The sequence below is a fragment of the Siphateles boraxobius genome, unplaced genomic scaffold, assembly GCF_051911475.1.
Source record: "Siphateles boraxobius isolate OS27281-9 unplaced genomic scaffold, OSU_SipBor_1 56, whole genome shotgun sequence".
Lineage (NCBI taxonomy): Eukaryota > Metazoa > Chordata > Actinopteri > Cypriniformes > Leuciscidae > Siphateles > Siphateles boraxobius.
Window position 1 is genome coordinate 7514529 of NW_027509182.1, and position 20904 is coordinate 7535432.

At 38.7% G+C, this 20904-nt stretch overlaps 1 protein-coding gene across 2 annotated transcripts; it reads left to right on the plus strand.

The window, feature by feature from the left end:
- The first annotated feature begins 34 nt into the window (after positions 1–34).
- Positions 35–20863, plus strand: sympk (symplekin). 2 transcript variants are annotated; one of them, XM_077206583.1, is made up of 27 exons: positions 35–205; positions 2460–2569; positions 2678–2743; positions 2823–2876; positions 2974–3047; positions 3134–3260; positions 3344–3593; positions 4788–4958; positions 5036–5275; positions 5385–5536; positions 6614–6764; positions 6893–7118; positions 8778–8928; positions 9018–9253; positions 10243–10324; positions 10432–10545; positions 10626–10773; positions 11156–11316; positions 12840–12948; positions 13043–13143; positions 13871–13961; positions 14143–14244; positions 15373–15560; positions 15700–15876; positions 16673–16819; positions 20193–20408; positions 20493–20863. In XM_077206583.1, the coding sequence occupies exons 2-27, from the start codon at positions 2471–2473 to the stop codon at positions 20664–20666; spliced, it is 3807 nt and encodes a 1268-aa protein (XP_077062698.1). In that variant the 5' UTR covers positions 35–205; positions 2460–2470; the 3' UTR covers positions 20667–20863. The 2 variants fall into 2 exon arrangements, with proteins under 2 accessions (XP_077062698.1, XP_077062699.1); XM_077206584.1 differs by having other exon boundaries at positions 44–205; positions 20496–20863.
- Positions 20864–20904: the final 41 nt, after the last annotated feature.

Sequence of the window (20904 nt, forward strand, 5' to 3'; positions counted from 1 at the left end):
GTGTGTTCAATGCAAAAAAGAAACTCAATTTCCCATGAACCTTACGTTCACGTTCAGAGCTTTACCCGGAAGTAGACTTCTCTTAGCATGCCGCAAATGAATACTTTTCTATAATAATTGCTACGACTGGTGAATTTGCAACTAAGTGAATTACAAGAATATGTAATTCCAACGTGAGAACTTATCAAAACAAGTTCTGAGTAAGGTAAAAAACGTTTTGTGCTTTTTCATGCCTAAAAGATTGGTAACGTTAGCGTCAGTGCTAACCGACAGGTTTTAACTCAAAATTTTAATTCCCCAGATTTTATAGAATTTAAAAGGATTTCTGTTGACTAAGTTTGATTTCTCTGTCATACTCATTTATTAAAGATGCTATTTTATGACTGCAAGGAAGACTGTTTTATAAGATTAAGCCATCTAGCTACCATTAGTCCAATTTTCTATGAGAAATCAACGAACTATTTTTTATTCATTTTAATTTTTCTATATGTAACGTTAACGTTACTAGTTCTAAAAAAAATTCAGCACTTTTATCTGCATCATGGTCAGTGTTTCCCCGACCATTTGTCTCGCTAAGCTGTATTACCTCGGGTAAATTTTTTGAAACTCCAAACTAACGTTAGTCCCACTTGTAAAAGCGAGTCATTAATTCAAACCCTAATATTGTTTTCATTCGGTTTGAACATGTTTCATTTTCACACAAGCGCAAGTTTCAAAACATAAGACAACTGAAAGATGTAATGACAAAATTTGAATTTACTAATGATTGAGTAATTTTAACCAGCAAGTTATGCGAGAAAACGTCTATTTTTGCACTTAAATATGCTGAATAAAATACTGTAAGTGTACCGTTTAATGTTACATTACATTACCTCATTAAATCATGCTCTAATATCAGAAAACATGACATTGCTATTCTGTATTATGTTAATTTGTAAATTGAGTGCTAATACTTATACTTAAGTGATACTTCCAAGAATTGTGTAAAACTGTTGTATACAGTAATCCCAGTGGCTGTGCACTTGTGTACTGTAAAAGTACAGATGGCTTAATTGACCTTTGTAGACTAGGGCAAACTCAGTTATCAATCTATGCCATGATAAATCTTCTGTTTACCACATGGTCAACAAGTTCTTTAAACAGGCCTCAGATGTCTGCTTCTTTGACAGTTATGCTCACCTCTCTGACGGGTTTCTTGTCTCGGCTTGTATTAGTTTGGTTTTTGCTCTAAGTATTAAGTCTAGACACCACAGGTGAATATGGTAAACAGGTTTTACAGAGGGGAAAAACAGGCGGTAGATGTTTTATAGCAGTGACATGGGGAAATCTCTTTTCATCAATCAACAGTCAGAAAATAAATTCTTTAGGATTTTCTTTTTTTTTATAAAATTTTTTTTAGAAATAAAATGTTAAAAGAAATGTTATTTGAAAGATGTATGAACTCCTCTATAAAAACCTTAAAATAAGAACAAAACTGTACAGCTTGGTGTTACTTAAGTAGAGATTTGTGGATCAGTGCATGAGGGGGGAAAACTAATTTTGGGAATATGGGCTTTAAAGATTTGCATTGTAAATTGCAATATACAGACACAAACAGATAAAGTGTAATGTAATAAACACTTAAATGTGTATTTTGGTTTTAGTTTAGGCTAGTTTTCTTTCCACTAGTCTGAAATGTTATGGAAGCAAAATAGCCCAAAATTGAATCAAAATTTACCAGAGCAAGAGAACAAAATGGTTGCAGTATCTTGCCTTAAGAGAGGTTTGATAAAATGATGATAAGTTGTATTTAATTTACTAAGAATGTAAGAAAATGAAAAGCGCATTGAATTGTGAAAAAATTACAGGTAGTTCTAGATGAAGCACTGCTTAGATGGGGTTTTCTTTAAAACGGAATTCTGTTAGGGGATATTATTTATTTTAATATTATTATTGAGCATATTCCTCAATGTTCTGTATTTGATATGGAACACAAACATTACACATGTTAATGTTTGAAGAAAAAGATTATTAGTGAGTTTTATGTAGTATGATAATTGTTCTAAATGAAGAATGTATTGTGAGTTAAATTTATCTTCCAGCGTCCAGTTAAATGCCTGTTGTTATTGTTCACCATACCTTTACATGAGATCCAAGTAATATTAAATTAAACTATTTGCAAAATGGAAATTGTGCTCACCCTTTTTCTTCATGTTAATTTAGAATTTAAAGTCGATATAGTCTTTTCTCTATTTTGAATTGATTGGTTCACTGGATGTTTGTTGTTTGCTATTGGTGGATCTCATGTGATTGACAAGTTGATTAAAGATTATGAGGGCATATAAAATAAAAGATGTGCACGGATAAATCATTTATTATAAATACTGTAATATTCTATAAAAAAAGGTCCATGTTGTTTTCTTGTTGACTTTTACCATTTGTGAACCTTCTATGAAGACCTGTCATTTTGTTTTCTTTAGATTTTTTCATAATGGCATCAGGCGTGGGAGAACAAGCACGTGGTAGCGTGAGCTCCCAGTTATTCAGCAATGAGGAAGACGCATCCTTAGACATGACCACCAGCGAGAGGGTAACACACTGGCCATCATTACTTATTACTGAGGATCAGCACTAGTTATTGCTGTTTTTTTGTTTGTTGAAAATGTGACATTTGGCATGGATTGCATTTCTCTATCAGGTGGTAGAATTGCTAAACCAGGCCGCCCTCATCTCTACAGAGGAAAAGCTTATTGTCCTCAAACAGGTTTTAAAATCCTTTCCATATTGTCATAAATATAAAAATCAAATGTTTAGTGTTCATGTTTATGTCCTTTTATTATTAGGTGCAGGAGCTGATTATCAACAAGGACCCTTCATTGCTTGATAATTTTCTGGATGTAAGTTTCATCATCCATACAATCTTCACCAACTTGAGTAAATGTTGCCTACACAGAAATTAAATGAATGTTTTCTGCTTTTATCCAATCTCAACAGGAAATCATCGCATTTCAGACTGACAAGTCAATAGAGGTGCGAAAGTTTGTCATCGGATTCATTGAGGAGGCAAGGTGAGTGTTGGCTAGTGCGCTTGTAAGCATCCAGTACGTAATACTTTGACCAATACTTCATGACCAGTTGCTTTTTATTTATACAGCAAAAGAGACAATGAGCTTCTGCTGAGGCTGATTGCCAACCTGAACATGCTGATGAGAGATGACAGTGTGAATGTGGTGAAAAAGGCCATTCTGACGCTCACTCAGCTTTATAAAGTGGCTCTACAGGTATCAAGTTGTTACACAGCATTTATTCTTAAGCTGGGCTGATATTTTTAGGTGTCTGACATGGTCTTTATTTGTTCTGTTAGTGGCTAGTGCGCACTAAGAGTGTGACGGACATGCAGGAGGCATGCTGGGATATGGTGACCCAGATGAAAGAGGATGTTCTGGCATTGCTGGATTCCGATAACGATGGAGTCCGCACTCACGCCATCAAATTCACAGAGTCCCTCATCATCACTCTTTCACCACGGACACCCGACTCCGACACGCCCAAGAAGCAGGAGGGAGACATCAGCCTGGACAAAATCCCCAAAGACCACACATATATTCGATATGGTTAGAGCAGAGTCACATTTTCAAACTCAATAAAAAAAGAATAAAAACAAATTCATACCTAGCTCTACGACGAATCAAAATGATAAAGAAACCGCAATATTGCTTTTATCGATTAATCGTTTAAAGATGGTGATCTCGATTCAAACACCCACGCAATCTTATTCCAAAATGACAACAATTCGCCTGTGTCTATTAAACCTTTACCAAGGAGTGCTGTTGTCATGTATAAGTATGAAGATTCTTAGATTCATTAATTTCAACTGATTAAAAAAAAAATTCATTTAGATTAATTAAGCATTCTGGTAACACTTTATTTTAAGGTGACGTAGTTAACACGTTACTACATGTACTTGTACTGTATAATTACTAGTAACTAACCCTAAACCAAACCCTAACAGTAACTCTATAGTAAATACATGTTGTTGATTAATATTACTCGGTACAATGTAACTACGTCACTTTAAAATAAAGTGTAACCAACAGTTTAAATAGACTGCAGCAAGTAACATTTTGTCAGAACCTCTAGTAAATTACGTGTTGTTTTGTTTAGTTGTCTGTTCAGATTCGTGGGAGAATCTCAATATCTTTTTGAAACCAAAAAAAAAACAATTTATTCAGAATTATACAGCTCTAATGATTATCAATTTATGTAACTAAATATATGAGCTGCATGTTTCAGAGTGAAGCGTGGCACGCATGTAGCTCATGATCCAGTGTTTGCAGTGTGTAAGAGCGCCAACTCTGGTTTACTTATAGCGTGCATTTGGGAGCATAACATACACCATACAACCATAGAACCATTTTCCCCCCAAAACTATTTACCCAAATGTTTGAAGATGATTTAACATTGGAACATGTAGAAATTAGAACAGCCATAAGTAGTAGATTTGTAATTTTACAGTTTTACAGCGCTATATGTAAAAGATATTTCTAACAGAGTTCATTTGGGATTATTCAGCCTTTAATAGCATGCAAAAGCCACTGCCGGTTTCTTTGGTAGTGGGCAGAACTAATGCACAAGCGCTCCCCTATTACCGTCCCCGTTTTGATTCCAGCCAATCAGTTTGATCGGACATAGAACAATGTGATTAATTAGTACGTTTTACAAAAATATTTTAATTCTCTCCTCCTGCTTCCTTTGCTTCCCTTTTCTTCTCTCCTCATCTTCCTCACTTCCTCCTGTCCTGCTCTAAGACACTTTATGTGAGGAGGGTAAGTCGGCTTTGGAGCAGTTGTTAAAGTTCATGGTGCACCCTGCCATCTCCAGCATTAATCTAACCACTGCATTGGGATCACTGGCTACTCTGGCCAGACAGCGGCCCATGTTCATGTCTGAGGTGGTGCAGGCCTATGAGACGCTACATGGTGAGTTCTGTTTACTGACATTATTGAGAGCTTTCAACTCAAATCTAATTCTTAATCTCTTATACCGTGTTCCCCAGCTAACCTGCCCCCGACTCTGGCTAAGTCTCAAGTGAGCAGTGTGCGCAAGAACCTGAAGCTGCATCTGGTGGCGGTGCTAAAGCACCCCAGCAGCGTGGACTTCCAGGGCCAGATTTCCACTCTGCTGCAGGACCTCGGCATGTCTCAGAGCGAGATCACCCGCTGCACGCCAGCCATCGTACAACCCCGTAAGAGACTCCACCATGAGCCCTATGTTGAGGGCAAGAGGATCAAGATGGGTGAGTGGCTGTTTTAATGAGCTGGATTGCTCCTTGTTTGGTGTGGATCAAACAGTTGTTGGTATTGATTTTGAAAAGAAGGGGAATAATGCTTTGTTTGTGATTGCAGAGGGCGCTCTAGTGGAGGATGATGAGGATAAGGAGGAACCAGCTCCCGTCGTCACTCCAAAACCATCCTCCTCCGTTGGCACCCAATCAGCCATCGATCTCACTGCTGAGTTCCTGTTGCCTCTGCTGTCCCCAGAGAATGTGGCCAACCTGGTGCGTACTGTGGCTGAGCTGCTCGGTCCTTAACATTTCTGGTCCGTAACACAGTTAGCAAGTGTGTTGCTCCCCTTGAATTTTTTGTGTGGTAGGTTTGGTTTAGGAGCTAAAAATGTGTTTCTTCAAATGCTAAAATAATAGTAAGAACAGTGTTTATATTATTAGTAGTAGTAGTAAATAAATTTATGCATTTTAATATATTTTTTTTAACTGTAATTATAAAAAATTAACATTGCAATTTATTTCTATTGAAATAATACAGTTGTACTTTAAAATGGAAAAAAATGATTTTTGTATATTTTTTTCTCTACAAGTTAAAATACTAAAATGTCTTAAAATATTCCCTTTCAAACGTTAAATCTTCAGGTTTTTTTATTTCGGTGGAAAACTGCAGGTTTTCTGGTTAGTTTAGGTTTTAGTTGATGCTTCTCGTTACAAATGGTAAAATGCAGAAAAATGTTGGAAATTATACGAATGTGAAAATAAGTGACATGCAGCGATGGAGTTTGTGTGGAGCAACATTTCTTGTCCATTATTATGATTATATTTTAACTGCATACATGTATACCTGTGTATTTAAATATAATAGAAAGAACAGGAACAAAATGAGTAAAAAAAACAAAACTTCTCAGTACTTTACTTTAATGTTTATTCAGTACCACCCCTATTCTTAGTCACCTGTTAGCACCTCATCAACTTTGTGGCTTTTACTGTGAACCGGGTGAACACAGTGCCACGCTTCACTCTGAAACATGCAGCGCAACAGACCAATTTACAGCCGTTTTAAATTTAAAAATCACACTAAGACATACCACGATTTCAGTTTTATTTTGATTAATTGTGCATTCATCATTTTTATGACATCATGGCATTTTTATGATTTCATTCATTATTGGTCTTTTTTTAAAACATTTTGACTTTTAAAAAGAACAACCATTTAAATCTAATTCAAAAGACTGAAAGTCAAAATGGATAATTAATTGGTCAAAAGCTTGTGTTGAGTAGCACACAGTCTTATTCCTGCAACTTGTATGTGTGTTAACTTTTCACATTTTCTGCTTCCTTTCGATGCAGGTGCTCATCAGTATGGTTTACCTGCCTGAAGTGATGCCAGCCTCTTTCCAGGCCACCTACACGCCTGTAGAATCGGCCGGCACTGACGCTCAGATCAAACATTTAGCCAGGATGATGGCCACACAGATGACTGGGGCTGGGCTGGGACCAGGTGAGGTGATGGATATTTTGAAGGAAGAGAGAAACTCCTTTAGTTCCTGTCTGCACAGATGCAAAGATGGTGAGGGGGTTTGTGCATAGCGCAGCATTGCATGTTGAACAGCATCTCCTCTTACACAGGGCTGGAGCAGTGTAAGGCTCGAGATGAAGAGGTGAAGGAGGAAGAGGGAGGAGTGGCTGAGTCCAGCTCCAAAGATCCTCTCATCATCCGCAAGCTGTCTGCAGTGTCCCTCGGTCAAGCCATCTCAGTGGTTGGGGCGGTGGCTGCCTACAAGAGCCCTGTCACTGAAGAGGCACCTCAGATCAAGAAGCTTCCAGAGCCCATACTGCCCACCTCACAGCCCAAGTAAGAGTGTCTCCATAGCACAACATGTACACACACTAGGGATGCTATATGCGCCAACTCACATTCTATGATTTGACCGGTAGTCACTAAATTTGCCTGATCTTACGAACCGATTTCCATTCGATGACGTCACCTGTCATGTTTTAAAGAAATATCAGTCTCTATAGGGGAGGAACCTTTTCATAGTTCCTTGAACTATTGTCCGAAGTACCCGGATTTTGGCATGTTCGCACCGCAGGAACTAGGAACGATTTTAGTTTTAGGAACTCCTTTTGGAGGAACTAATTTAGCTCTTCAGAATAGGGCCTAAACCAGCAGTATAGGAACTACCAGTGAGTAGTTCTACCAGGGAGCAGAACGCATGCAAAACACTGGCACCCGCCATTTAAAAACAAAGCCGTGTAAACACACAGATTATAGCCTATATATTTACTCCACAAACTATATGAACATGGAAAACAGTGATAGATGGGCTTCTTAAGAAAATCCAATGCAACTTTGAGGGAGCCAAGCATGATTATGTATTTTTGCTCAGCTAGTAACACTGGAAAATCAACAACATGGCAAACGCTAATACCTTTTCATTACTGTCTACTTTCTATAATAAGAGTTCAATCTAATAACATATTAGACAGGACTGTTAGACAGATTGTAATCTAATGAACACGGAGAATGCGAGCACTGTGTGCTCAGGCTCTGGTGTTTCTCAGCGGAGTCAAAATAAGTCACAACTACAAGCACGGCTTACATCACTTCAGAGTTCCTACTGGCAGTGCGAATGCAATCAGGAAAATGTTCCTATGGGAACCATAATTTTTTGGGGAACCACCCTGGTGACTAGTTCATAGAACTAAGTTCCTAGAACTACCTGGTGCGAAAGCCCCTTATGTCATGCCTCTTAGCATAACCGCTAAGCCCCTTTCACACAGAGATTCCGGAAAATACACGGATAAAGTGTCCCGGGATTTGACCCGGGTTCGTTTGATTTTGGATCATTCACACTGCCAGTGATTTTCCGGAAACAGAGAGTGCGTTCACACACAACCCCTAAAAATCCCGTAAAGACATGTGACATCGATGTGACATGTAATGTATCAGCAGCGTCTATAGTTTGCTTATGAGCTGCGATTTCTCTCTCAAGAAACCACGCTTGTGCATTTTTTTCTCTGATTCGATCATAAACTAGCGCATCACGTACCGTTTCACTAGCCTGCTTTCACTTCACATCAGCGTCATCATAACGACACGGCATTGATTACGGCTTTTGTTCACCCAGCGCACGTTCCGGGACTGATCCCGGCAATGTTACTAGGTCCCCAACCCGGCATCGATCCCGGCATCAATCCCAGGTCGTTTTTGCGTTCACACAGAAGGCGTTCTGGCAATTTCCCGGCAATTTGCCGGGATCAACGCGCTGTGTGAAAGGGGCTCTAGTTTCAACACACTAGTAACACAACTGAGGCCACGGCCCTTTATTTTGCGTATGCCTTGGGCCTTTGCAGACCTTTTTCATGCTCAAACAGCACTCGCTGTCAAAAGCATAATAGGTTGTCTTAAATGCTGTCTAGTTAGGGGCTCACTACGTTTTGAAACAGAAACATTGTATTTGTGTGGTTTAATTGTCTCTTTTTGTTTTCCTCGCCATTAACCCTCATTCAGAGCTCTTGGTGCCAGTGGGAGAAAAAAAGTGTTCAAATTGGCGGACGTGGTGCAGCCATTTTCAGCGTCTCAGATCGAGAAACTTACCAACATGGCCATTAAGAGAATCCTCCAGTCAGAAAAGGCGATTGCACAGACTGGGATGTCCCATGTGAGTCTGCTTTTGGGGACTTTTCTATGCATCGTCTCAGCCACTGTATCCATTCAACAGAGTCATCTGTGTGTTTTATCTTCTCCCAGGTCCGTGTGAAGCTGCTTGCACGCTTGGTGACCCAGTTTGAGGGAGGGAAGAAAAAGGACTTGTTGCAGTTTATCTTGGAGGATATGCGGAGCAGAAGTGAGCTGGCCTTTTCCCTGCTGTACCACGAGTACAATGAATACCTGAGTCAGCAGCCCTCTGGATCTCTGGACAGCTATGAGCACTGTCTGTTCGCACTTCTGTCTGGCCTGCAGGAGAAACCTGAGCAGAGGGATGGGTGAGAAACACCTCATAACATCACAAATTATTTATCAACTTGATACAGTGAAATCAAATAGTTCATCAATATGTTCACTGTGCAGTTTTTGTTTGTTTCTCTTGCTGATACAATGTTGTTATACATTAGGGATTCTCAAACTTTTGTCAGACCTGAAATATTCACTTGAAGGAACCCTTGAGATTTTAAGTTAATTTTCAATATTTTAACAGCACATTCACATGTTCACAGTTTTCTGAAATTGGTTAATGGTCACATGATATGCGGGTAAATGTATAATAGTTCATCTTATTTGGTGTTTTATTTTGATTTGTTTTCATTTTAAAATTATTTGTTTATTTTCACTTTACATATCAATTAATTAATTATTAGCGTTTCATTAACTCAATAACCCCAGTTTGTAAAACCTTGTCATACATTATACTGAACTAAACGTTTTCCGTTATCAATGCCGTTGTAGATATGCAGGCATCATCGTTACCCATTATTAATTTTTACATTTAAATGTATTGGATTATTGAGATGTATATAAATAAAATAAGTAGTGCTCGACTGTTTATGTGATCTCAACATGGCTGCCATCTTAAATGTGGATATTTTTTTATAATCCACTGATATGATTGTAGTCAAAATAACATTTTAGGGAGAAAATGAATTTACTTAAATTTTTAATTGCCTTCATTAGTTAATTTTAAATGGTCCTGCATTGACAAATACATTTTTAAAAGTACAAATATTCCAGGTAGTCTCCCAATTAATTAGAATCTGCATCCATAAGAAATAGTTGCCAAAATGCTGTTTAGAATGGTTTTGGATGTGTACATGCAGGACATTTCAACTTCCCAAATAATGTTTCATGGTCAGCTACCCAAATTCAATGCATGTTTTTATGTGAACTAGAAAAGTGTAACTTTGCAAGACTGTCTTTAACCTTTATATTCTGGCATGCTTAATATATCTGCACTATTCCTGGATTTCATTTGTCTCAGGCTTTTCACCAAGCTTGTGTTGGAGGCTCCGGTTATTACAGACTCGGCACTGGAGGTGATTCAACGCTACTGTGAGGATGAGGTCAGCCGTTCTTCTGCACTAACATCCATACGTTTCTGAAGCCATCATTTAAAAAGTTCTCGTGGAGCATCACATTTATAATCATATTTTCCTCACTTGTCTTTCAGTCGCGTGTTTACCTGGGCATGTCCACGTTAAAGGAGCTCATTCTCAAACGCCCCTCCAGACAGTACCAGTACCTCAATGTCCTTCTGAACCTCAGCTCTCATGAAAAAGAAAAGGTTAACCTCTAATCATTTGTCTTTCATTGTTGCATTAATTCATTTCATAGTAGTATAATAACAATCCCAATGATGTTTAGGTGCGGTCCACTGCTCTCAGTTTCATCAAGCGCATGTATGAGAAGGAACATCTGAAGGACTGTATTGAGAAATTCGCTCTCACCTACATGCAGTTTCTGGTTCACCCAAATCCACCGTCTCTTCTGTTTGGAGCAGGAGAGGATACAGGTTCGAAGACTTTTCACAGTCTTTAGATTTATCCCAATTTATGATATAATAATAATTTTAATTTAATATTAAGACTTGGATTAAAAAGCTTGATTCATATGGATTTATTTTGTGATGTCTTTATGAACATTTTCGGTGAGTAGACTTTCAATGGAGGGAAACAATTTTCTTCATTTGAGTTTCGAAGATGAATGTCTTTGGGTTTGGAACGACATGAGGGTAAATGATGACAGAATTGGTATTTTTGGTTGAAATAACCCTTTAAGTTTCCTTAATTGAGAAAGAAACCGTTACTCAAAAATTTCAACTAGTGTAAATAAACTCAATGGTGTACTGTGCTCTAAAATAATGTTGACTTTACTCAATCCTGCTGTGTCCTCAGAGGTAGCATCTCCCTGGACAGAGGAGAGTGTGCGGCAGTGCCTTTACCTCTATCTGTCTCTTCTGCCCCTCAACCATCGTCTGGTGCACGAGCTGGCTTCTGTTTACACCGAGGCCATCGCCGACATCAAGCGCAGTGTGCTCAGGGTCATCGAACAGCCTGTAAGACCTTCTGGCCCTCTAGTGACCCCCATATAATCACTGCAAAGTTTATTTTTGTTCTTTGCTTAGGGGTAAAAAGGAGTTTGAAGTGCATGACCAGCAGCACACTGTTAGCGAAACAACCTGACAGTGCCTACTATAGCTGTTTGTGGCACGTCAACATGTAACACATTTGCATAATACCTGCTGGGTCAAACTAAGGAAATTTTAAGATCAGGAAGAATTTATTGCTATGTCAAGGAAACAGTTTATTTTTTTCTGTGAGGGCAAAACATCATTATATGGACTTGGGAAATGAAGAACCAATAGTTAATTTTTTTTAACAATATTCCTCAGCAGTTCTGGTCGATCTGCTTATTCTTCTTGACATTGTTGGCATTGTTGATGGGGTAGTTTACCCCATCATAGCGTAGATACAGTAGTTTTTACTGCCTGTTTACAGCACTAGGAGTTGAAATGCGCCAGTTATGGTAAAGGGGCGTTACAGTTCCGACACACACTCTAAGCGGTTGACCAATCACCGTAGACTGCGCTTTTCGAAGATGAGTTTTAAAGAAACTGAACCTTAAACAGAGCAGTCAGACAGAGGGTGAAAACAGGATGACAAAAGTGTTTTTTAACATTTAATCATGTAACCTATTCTAGTAGACCCACTAAACAAAATTATTAACCTAAATGAGCATAATTAAGTTAAACAAGTTGTTTTTCCATCTAATATTTGGGACTATTGTGCTAATCTCCTAAAATAGGTTTACATGCTTCCGAGGTTAAAAAAACAACACTTTTTCTCATAATACGCATTGCAGGTTCACTTTTCTCACAGTGTCTGAAACTTCCATAAAGGATATGGTCTGTCTAAACCCCTCCTTTCCAAGAGCATATTCTTCTCTGATTGGTCGGATGGACCAGTCTATTGTGGTTGGTCTACCACTTACTGTGTGTGTCGGAAATGCCCATTTCTATATCTGAATTTCAGCTCTTCCTCAGCACTTGTGTACACAGTGACACACAGAGTCCTGATCTTTCTGAAGTCAATGCAAAGTGGATTTGCTTTCGCAGCGCAGAAAACAGGATCTTCTTGACATGTCGACAACATGAATCAAACTCTTCCAGTCTCAGCTACAACTAGTGTTTCAGTGTCAAAGTAGACGTTGTTCTCGAGCAGCCAATGAAGACCATAAACTGGCATTATGCAAATGTGAAATGAAACTCGAATTACTGATGATTTCGTTTTGGTAGTTCAGAAATCAAATCTCTATTCTAGGAGACGATAGCTTTATTTGTTTTGAATTGTTCTTAAAACTTTACAGATCTTTTACATTCACAAACAGCTATATTACACACTACATCTAAAGTAATATGCGTAAAAGGGTATTAGCTGAAACTGAACAATAACAGCATTGGTATTATAGCATATAACTGGCTTCACAGCTAACAGACAATTTTATTTATTGCATTCTTCATTTAAAATGGTTCAATATGATGATTTTAATTGTTTTGTTTAATCAATGTTTTTTCAATAGATAAGAGGAATGGGAATGAGCTCTCCTGACCTGCTGCTCCTGGTGGAGAACTGTCCTAAAGGAGCAGAGACGCTGGTCACTCGCTGCCTGCACATACTCACTGATAAAGGTCTGTGTGAAACAGAGAAAGAGTGTGTCCGTTTATGCATCTAGTAAATGTTGATTGTATTGTCTACATTTTTTGGATTGTATGGTTTCCACAGTGCCTCCATCTCCTGAGCTGGTGGAGAGGGTGAGGGATCTTTATCATAAGCGAGTGCCAGATGTTCGTTTCCTCATCCCAGTTATCAACGGCCTGGAGAAGGTTTGTCTCATCTCATCTGATTCTGTCCTGTGTTTGCCGTAGTTTAGGTGTTGTTGTTGTGCCTGCAACTCTTTTACACATGATAAAAACAATAACTCACGGCCTTGGGAGTTTAAAGTCACTCTGAACAAGGCTCAACCGCTTAGGTTTTAGAGCCTGAACAAGACTGTCGATCTGATAAAAAAATTATTATTTGACAGATTTTTGTTATTAATCGCACCTAAGATTAACATTTGTAATCGTAACCGCTACAGTGATGTGTATTTTTGTAGGCCAACCTGGAAATCCTGAACCTAAACGTCAAATTATCAGATGTTTTAAAATCTTTCATTTCTTATTAATTACAGAATATTAAAATTATTTCAAAAGCTTTTATTTTAAGTGAACTTAAAACAACTTTCACATAGTCAGTTAGTTTTTCCCCACTTTCAATTTTATTTTGCGTATTCATTGTCACAACAAGTAATACATTTACTAGTTAAAACATCAGCATCACTATTGGTACTTGCACATACACCTGCATGCTGTAATCACTGAGACAAGCAGGTTACTGACAGGATCCTAGATCAAGCATAGTGAAAAAGTGGAAAAAAAAATAGCTTTTAATTACTTTTAACACTTTAATATCTGAAATGAACACATTAACTGCCACATTGCACTTTAAAAGGCAGTTAATATGGCTCTGTGAAGACTGCATTGATAATGGTATCTTGATTGTGTCGAACAGAATGAAGTGATCCAGGCTCTTCCCAAACTCATCAAACTCAATCCCATCGTGGTGAAGGAGGTGTTCAACAGACTGCTGGGCACTCAACACAGTAATACCTGCTATCTCTCTTGTGCATGTGTGGTGATATTGATAAAAACAAAATGTGGTGGTTTTCTTTGTGTTTTATGTATTATAGGTTGACTGAAGCTCTTTTGAGAATGATGTCACTTCAGTGTGATTTTTTGCTGTAGATCAGTAGTAGTGAAGTAAAGGGATTGTCTGTTCTGTAGGTGAGGGCAGTTCCTCCATGTCTCCACTCACTCCTGGAGAGCTCCTCATCTCCTTACACAACATTGACTCCTCCAAGTGTGACATGAAGTCAATCATCAAAGGTATCCCTGTCCAGCCTTTTAAACAATATTTTAAAATTAAAATATATAGTTAAATACTTCTGTTCGTTACTGATTTCATCTATAATAATTATGATTTATTTATGTCTGGGCTGGGAAAATGTATTCAAATATTGCTTTAAAATGTAAAGATTTTGTAAGCATTTTGCGTAGTTGTGTTTGGAGTCAACTGTTTTATTTGTCATGCACTTTTTCTGCATAGTTAAATCAACCTTGTAGCTGTTTTTGCTAAATAATTTTGTTAAATAAATACCTTTGCCCTGTTAAGTATATCTTACTAAAAAAACTTGGTAATGTAGTGTGAGAGCGCAATTCCATAAAAGCGCTGATGGGAGTGGAAAGTTCTGCACATGATCTACTTACGATGCGCAAATGAAAACACAGGCTCAGTCGGATCATTTCCATAATGACCAACCCAATCTACCAAGAGCAGCGCAAATATAAAGCGCTTTGTGTTACATTCTTGTATGAAAAGCGCTCTATAAGCAATGTTTGATTGATTGATTGAAATTTGCCTCCGGTTTAAGACGTACTTTTTCTGGGCGGTAAATAATGGCGCAAACACCATTAAATTGACGTGCAAACCTTAGTAAATTACAAAGTAAATTAGTAATTAAAAAAATTCTCTCCTCCCATAAATTTTGCGTCTGAAAGGGAAGCTCCTACAAATGCATTATGCAATAAGGTCAGCCGCAAAAATAACCCTGTCCACACCTTTTCAGCGCTAATTTTTCACTGTGCGTCTGTAGTAAATCCTGACAGTAGTTTTTTAACGACAAAAAATAGGGTTTGCGCTGGAGCAAGCTGTTAGTAAATCTGGCCCTTAGTGTTTTGTTCCTCCCTCATTTTTAAAATTTATTTTAAATATATATTTTTTTGTCAATTTGGACATCACCTTTTATCGCTACTGTATATATGATTGTGTGGCTATATACTGTATATATGAATGTTTTAATTAGTTGAATTTAGTGTAGTTTAAATGATGTTTCATATATTAATAATGATGCCCATTAAATGGCTCCAATGTGGAGAGAACGCTTTCATTCCCTCTTTTGCTTTTCTTCTTGCCCTTTTTAATGTTTTTTGGTGTTCTTTCCCCCTGGCCTGTAGCCACGAACCTGTGTTTTGGGGAGAAGAACGTGTACACGTCGGAGGTGCTGGCGGTGGTGATGCAGCAGTTGATGGAGCAGACTCCTCTCCCCATACTGCTGATGCGTACAGTCATTCAGTCCCTCACTATGTACCCTCGCCTGGCTGGCTTCGTCATGAACATCCTAGCTCGACTCATCCTCAAACAGGTCAATGGACAGAACCCGTCACACTCATAACCGGCACAGTTATCGGCCAATGCCAGTAATCTCATAATCGGCTCTCATCTTATAATCTTGTGGTGATAAACCTGTACACTGATTGACTGTTAGTTGATTGATTGTACAGGTGTGGAAGTATCCTAAAGTGTGGGAGGGCTTTGTGAAGTGCTGCCAGCGCACCAAACCCCAGTCCTACAACGTCCTCCTCCAGCTGCCTCCACCACAGTTGGCCAGTGTGTTCGAGCGCTGCCCGGAGATGAGGGAGCCCCTCCTGCAGCACGTGCACTCCTTCACCCCTCACCAAGTGCGTATAACGATACTGTCCCAAATAAGTGCCATCTGGGAAATGAATGGCTACTCAGACTGAAATCATAAATATATATACACTGCTGAACTAAAGTATTCATTCATTTATTTAAATCTCACTTACCCCAAACAGTGGAATGCTGGTGCATCATTGGTTTCACCAAAAATATTAAGCAGCAAAAAAAATTTTCAACATTGATAATAATAAGAAATATTTCTCGAGCCCCAAATCAGCATATTATACTGATTTCTGAAGGATCATGTGACACTGAAGACTGGAGTAATGATGCTGCAAATTCAGCTTTGCATCACTGCAATAAATATTTTAAAATAATATTTTAAATTATTACTTTTTTACCGTACTTTTATTTAAAAAAACGCAGTCTTGGTGAGCATAAGAGACTTTAAAAAAAAACATTTATTATTCTAAACTTGACTGGTAGTGTGTGTGATATTAAACTAAAACTGAAATAAAATAAAGCTAAATCAAAATATAAAAATGATAATAAAAAATTACAAAAGAACAAAATTATTTAAACTGAAAATAACAGTGATAATATTTTTAAAAAGTCAAAATATTGGTAAATAATACTAAAATAACACTGTTGCTTGATATGTGAAACACGCACAGCATGCAAAATATTCTTTTCAAATTTTATTATAATGCCATTCCAAAACATCGATATGAATAAGTGGCAAAAGTTTGTGCATTCTGTGTTTTAGATGAGAACTTCAATTATTACAATTTTACTTCAAAATAATTTTAATTATAAAATATTTTATTGTTTCTGTAGCAAGCCCACATTCCAACATCTATAATGACCGTTCTGGAGGCCAACAACAGGAAGCCGGAGCCGGAGCCGGAGCCAGAGCCAGAGCCAGAACCACAACCTGAACTTCAACATCCAGAAGTCATTGAAGAGAGAGAGCGAGAGCGAGAAGTATGTTGTGATGAAACTGGAGTAGTGACAGATCTTTTCTACATTTATTGTGATGTACATCTGCATGTAACAGATTATCAACGAAGAAAAAATGGTTCTATTCATTGATTGTTGATTGGATTTTGAGATGTGGACGTTGCACTTAAATTTGAATGCAAGATGGCAGTTGATTGTAGAGGGGCTGGGTTAAAGCAAACTAAGTTCACACTTGGCAGGTTTGGTTTGATTGAAATTAACTCTAGTGTGATTGCTCTTTTATGGTGTGTTCACACTTGTAGTTCCGTTCGTTTGGTCCGGACCAAAAATAAAATAAATGTAGTCTTGGTGCGCTTAGCGTCCACATTGGCATTTTAACACCAAACCTAAAGGCATAGGGATACGTTCATAACCTTACTGTTCGTATATTTTGAGACAGAACTTACCGAACATCCAAAACAATGCTGTGTTCTGGGCTAAATGCACTCGTTGTATGTGCGTAGCCTACATATGATGGTATTCTGACCAGCTGAGAACTCGTGAAGAGCTTCTGTGTAAAGGAGTAAAAACAGCGGCTGGAATCCCTCCATCACAACATAAATGAAGATTCTTTGCGAAGAGACGCGGTTCTGATGCCTGTACCGAACTGTGATGGTATGCTTGAGCATTCTGTCCTTTTTAGGGTCGCATCTTGTGACATCATGCCCCGTTTTTGGTTCGTTTACATGTCTTTGGTTCGTTTTGCTTTCATTTTTCATACGAACTGCACCGGAGTTCATTTGCTGCACACCAGGGTTCAGTTGGCAGCATTCACACTTATTCAAATGAAGTGCACTATCAGAGTAATCGCACCAGGGTTCATTTTAAAACATGCCAAGTGTGAACACACCTTTCATATGAATAAGTGTGAACACTGCCATCTGAACCGTGGTGCACACCAAACAAGTCTCAGATCAGGGGCCTCATGTACAAAGACTTGCGTTGAATTCATACTAAAACATTGCGTACGGACAAAGCTGTAAATGTGCGTACGCACAAAAAAACCCAGATGTATGATTCTCTGCGTACGAAGGATCCCACGCATATTCTGTTTGTACATCCCAATTAACGTAAAAATGAGCGCACATGCACGAGCACAACGCCCCACCCAGTCTCCTCCCTTAATTAAATACATTTAAATATGGTAATGAGTCCACTTTGGCAAAAGAAAGGAGTAAGAAAATGGCTAAAGCAAGCGGCAAGAAGCGAAACTTTACAGAAAGTGAATCGGAGGTGCTACTATCGGAGGTAGAAACGAGAAAAAAAAATATTTGGAACTATCGGAGAGTTTGTCTGATGCCGTCAATGCGGTGGGATCTGAAAGTCGCACTGTAAATGACCTTAAAAAGAAATGGTCTGATATAAAGCTGGACATTAAATGGAACTGCTGCGCACTGACAGAGTGTGGGCAGAACAGGCAGTGGTAAAGGGGTCGATGAACGTACACCCTTTGAGCAGAGAGTTGCCTCAATTATGGGTGACACTTTACTCTCTGTAGTAGTATCTGCTGCTGTGGGAGATTCGGATTTACTACAGGGCTGCCACGAAGGTGACCAATATTATCTGCACATTTATTGAATGGAAATGTTTCCGATTCACATATGCAAATTCTTCTTCAGATGGCACCTTTATAGCAATGTGTGTGCAGTCGATCGCTTTACATTAGGAAAACCGGCTATCGCTGCAATTGCGTTTTAATGTTTGGCTGGTCAACTGCATCATATGGGAACCTTATATACCTGGTAGACATGCGGATGATCCCGACCCATACCGCTGGCATTGCGCGGCTCAAAGACGACTGGCTTATTCCTGAGCGGTCTGTCAGTTCCCTTTGGAAAGAAGCAGTTGCCAGGAAACCAAGTGTTGTCAGCACCTTTAAGGGAACGGGTATTGCGTGGCTCCTCGCTGTCTCTCTCTCTCTAGATTCGGACCCAACTCAACACAGAGCTCCAAGAGGATAGCCCTTGGAAATCTGAAACGGCTGATAAGCCAGTCATCATCCTGGGCCAGAAAATTACTGTGGTCCCTAAAAACTCGTTCTCTTCGGATTCTGCAATTAGCAATGTCCTCTAATAAGGCCAAAGCAGCCATTGCCATAGACTAAGGGTTGTATCAATTTGCATCTGCTTTTATACGTTCTTACTTAATTGCATAGTTGATAGAATATTCCCATAAGGCTCGTGTGACAATATATGTAAATTATTTTATAAATTGCAAATTAATAGCAATGCTTCCCACAGGTGGTAGTGCGATAGATAGATTCCCAAGTCCATATAATGATGTTTTGCCCTCACAGAAAAAAATAAACTGTTTCCTTGACATAGCAATAAATTCTTCCTGATCTTAAAATTTCCTTAGTTTGACCCAGCAGGTATTATGCAAATGTGTTACATGTTGACGTGCCACAAACAGCTATAGTAGAACAGCTTGTAGCACAATTCGTTGTGTAATGTTTGGAACTTAACTTCATTGCCTGTAAGAGAAGCCAACGGACAAAAACAATGAGAATTGTACGTACGCCAGACATGAAATTGGCGTGGAGGAACGCACATTCTCACGTTGATTTAACTGTTAGTACATCCGACCGTGAGCGTGAAAGCTGGCGTACGCAAAGTTTTTGTACGTACGCAAGATTGATACATGAGGCCCCAGGTCTCCAAACAAACTCTAGTGCAGACTGACTGAAATATGAACACAACATGGACCAAAGACTTTAAAACAAACCAAAAACAGGACGTGATGATGCATTTAGCCCAGCACAGGATTAGTTTGGATGTTCGGTAAGATCCGTCATGAAATGTTATACAAACTATTTTTTTGTTTTGTATATTTAGGTTAGGTGTTAAAAGTGACAATTTGAACGTTAAGCGAAACGTGACTGTGTTTTCACTGGAAGATTGACTTGTGACATTCTAATGAAATAATAAAAAATTGTATCTACCTCTATAAGACTTATAGCATGCATTCACAAAATAGATGGGGTGAATTTGCATTCCACACTGACTTTGTTTAGTCACATTTACTCTTGTTTGTTTTCATGGGTGAAATCCAGTCATTTCAATAGGAATCCGCACGATTATCCATTTTGTGTGAAGGTAAAAGATTTCGCAACCAGTTTAAGTTGTTAACGTGAATTCGCCACGTTGACCAACTGAAAGCTGCTTTCTTTGAAATTGACGACTGTGCTTCATAGTCACTACGCTATTTATAGTAGACAAATTTTTGCTAACATGACCGTGTCGTGATTCATAAAGGTCTGTGGACACAGTCTTGCTACACAGAAAGATTTATGTTGATAGATAATCTCTGGATAATGTACAAATAAAATGCTCTTTCTTGTCCACTTATGTTTGTTAAGGTGCCAGTACCAAAGCATATATCAATGCCTGCACCAGTATCACAAGCAGAACCTCCAGCCCCGACACCCATAGTGTTTACCGAACCTCCAGCACCACAACAACAACAACAACAACAACAGCAGATCCCAGCCAGGAGGGAAGAAGTAGAAGAGCCCATGGAGCAGGAAGAAACAGCCCAGTCTACACTGGACGACTCGTCTGAACAAGCATTGCAGGTAAAACATCATCATCATCATCATCATCATCACAGACCAGTACAAGAGTGAATAGCATGTCTGACCAATGACTTTAACTTTAAGCAGATGGAGGTGTCTGAGGAGGTATCACAGTCCAGCTCCATCACAGAAAAGACAGACGAACCCATTGAAGAGTTAGTTGCTAAACCCGTGGATGTGGATGCTGAACCTGAAGAGGAGTCTGAGGATGTTGATGCAGAAGCAGAAGAAAGCAGCGTTTCAAATGAGGCTGAATGAAGCCACTGACTTTGAGTTTACGACTCATTCTCTACTGCTTTGTTCAGTGTATTGTGTATCTGAACGTTTGACGTAAATATAAAAAATAATATTTTGGTTCTTTTGAGGTTATGACTTGTTTGAATTAGTTTGAGAACAAATTGATTTTGTATGTGCCACAGTCCTTTGTAGAATAAAATATCTCAAACCAACAAAAATGAGAAACATATCATTGGTCTCTGTGCTTCATTGTACTTCA

Bases quoted from the DNA above. Each gene is read 5' to 3' on its own strand.
- sympk (XM_077206583.1), top strand. From the start codon at position 2,471: ATGGCATCAGGCGTGGGAGAACAAGCACGTGGTAGCGTGAGCTCCCAG. The intron at 7,119-8,777 runs GTAAGAGTGTCT...ACCCTCATTCAG, and splicing joins CTGCCCACCTCACAGCCCAA to AGCTCTTGGTGCCAGTGGGA. The intron at 10,774-11,155 runs GTTCGAAGACTT...CTGTGTCCTCAG, and splicing joins TGGAGCAGGAGAGGATACAG to AGGTAGCATCTCCCTGGACA.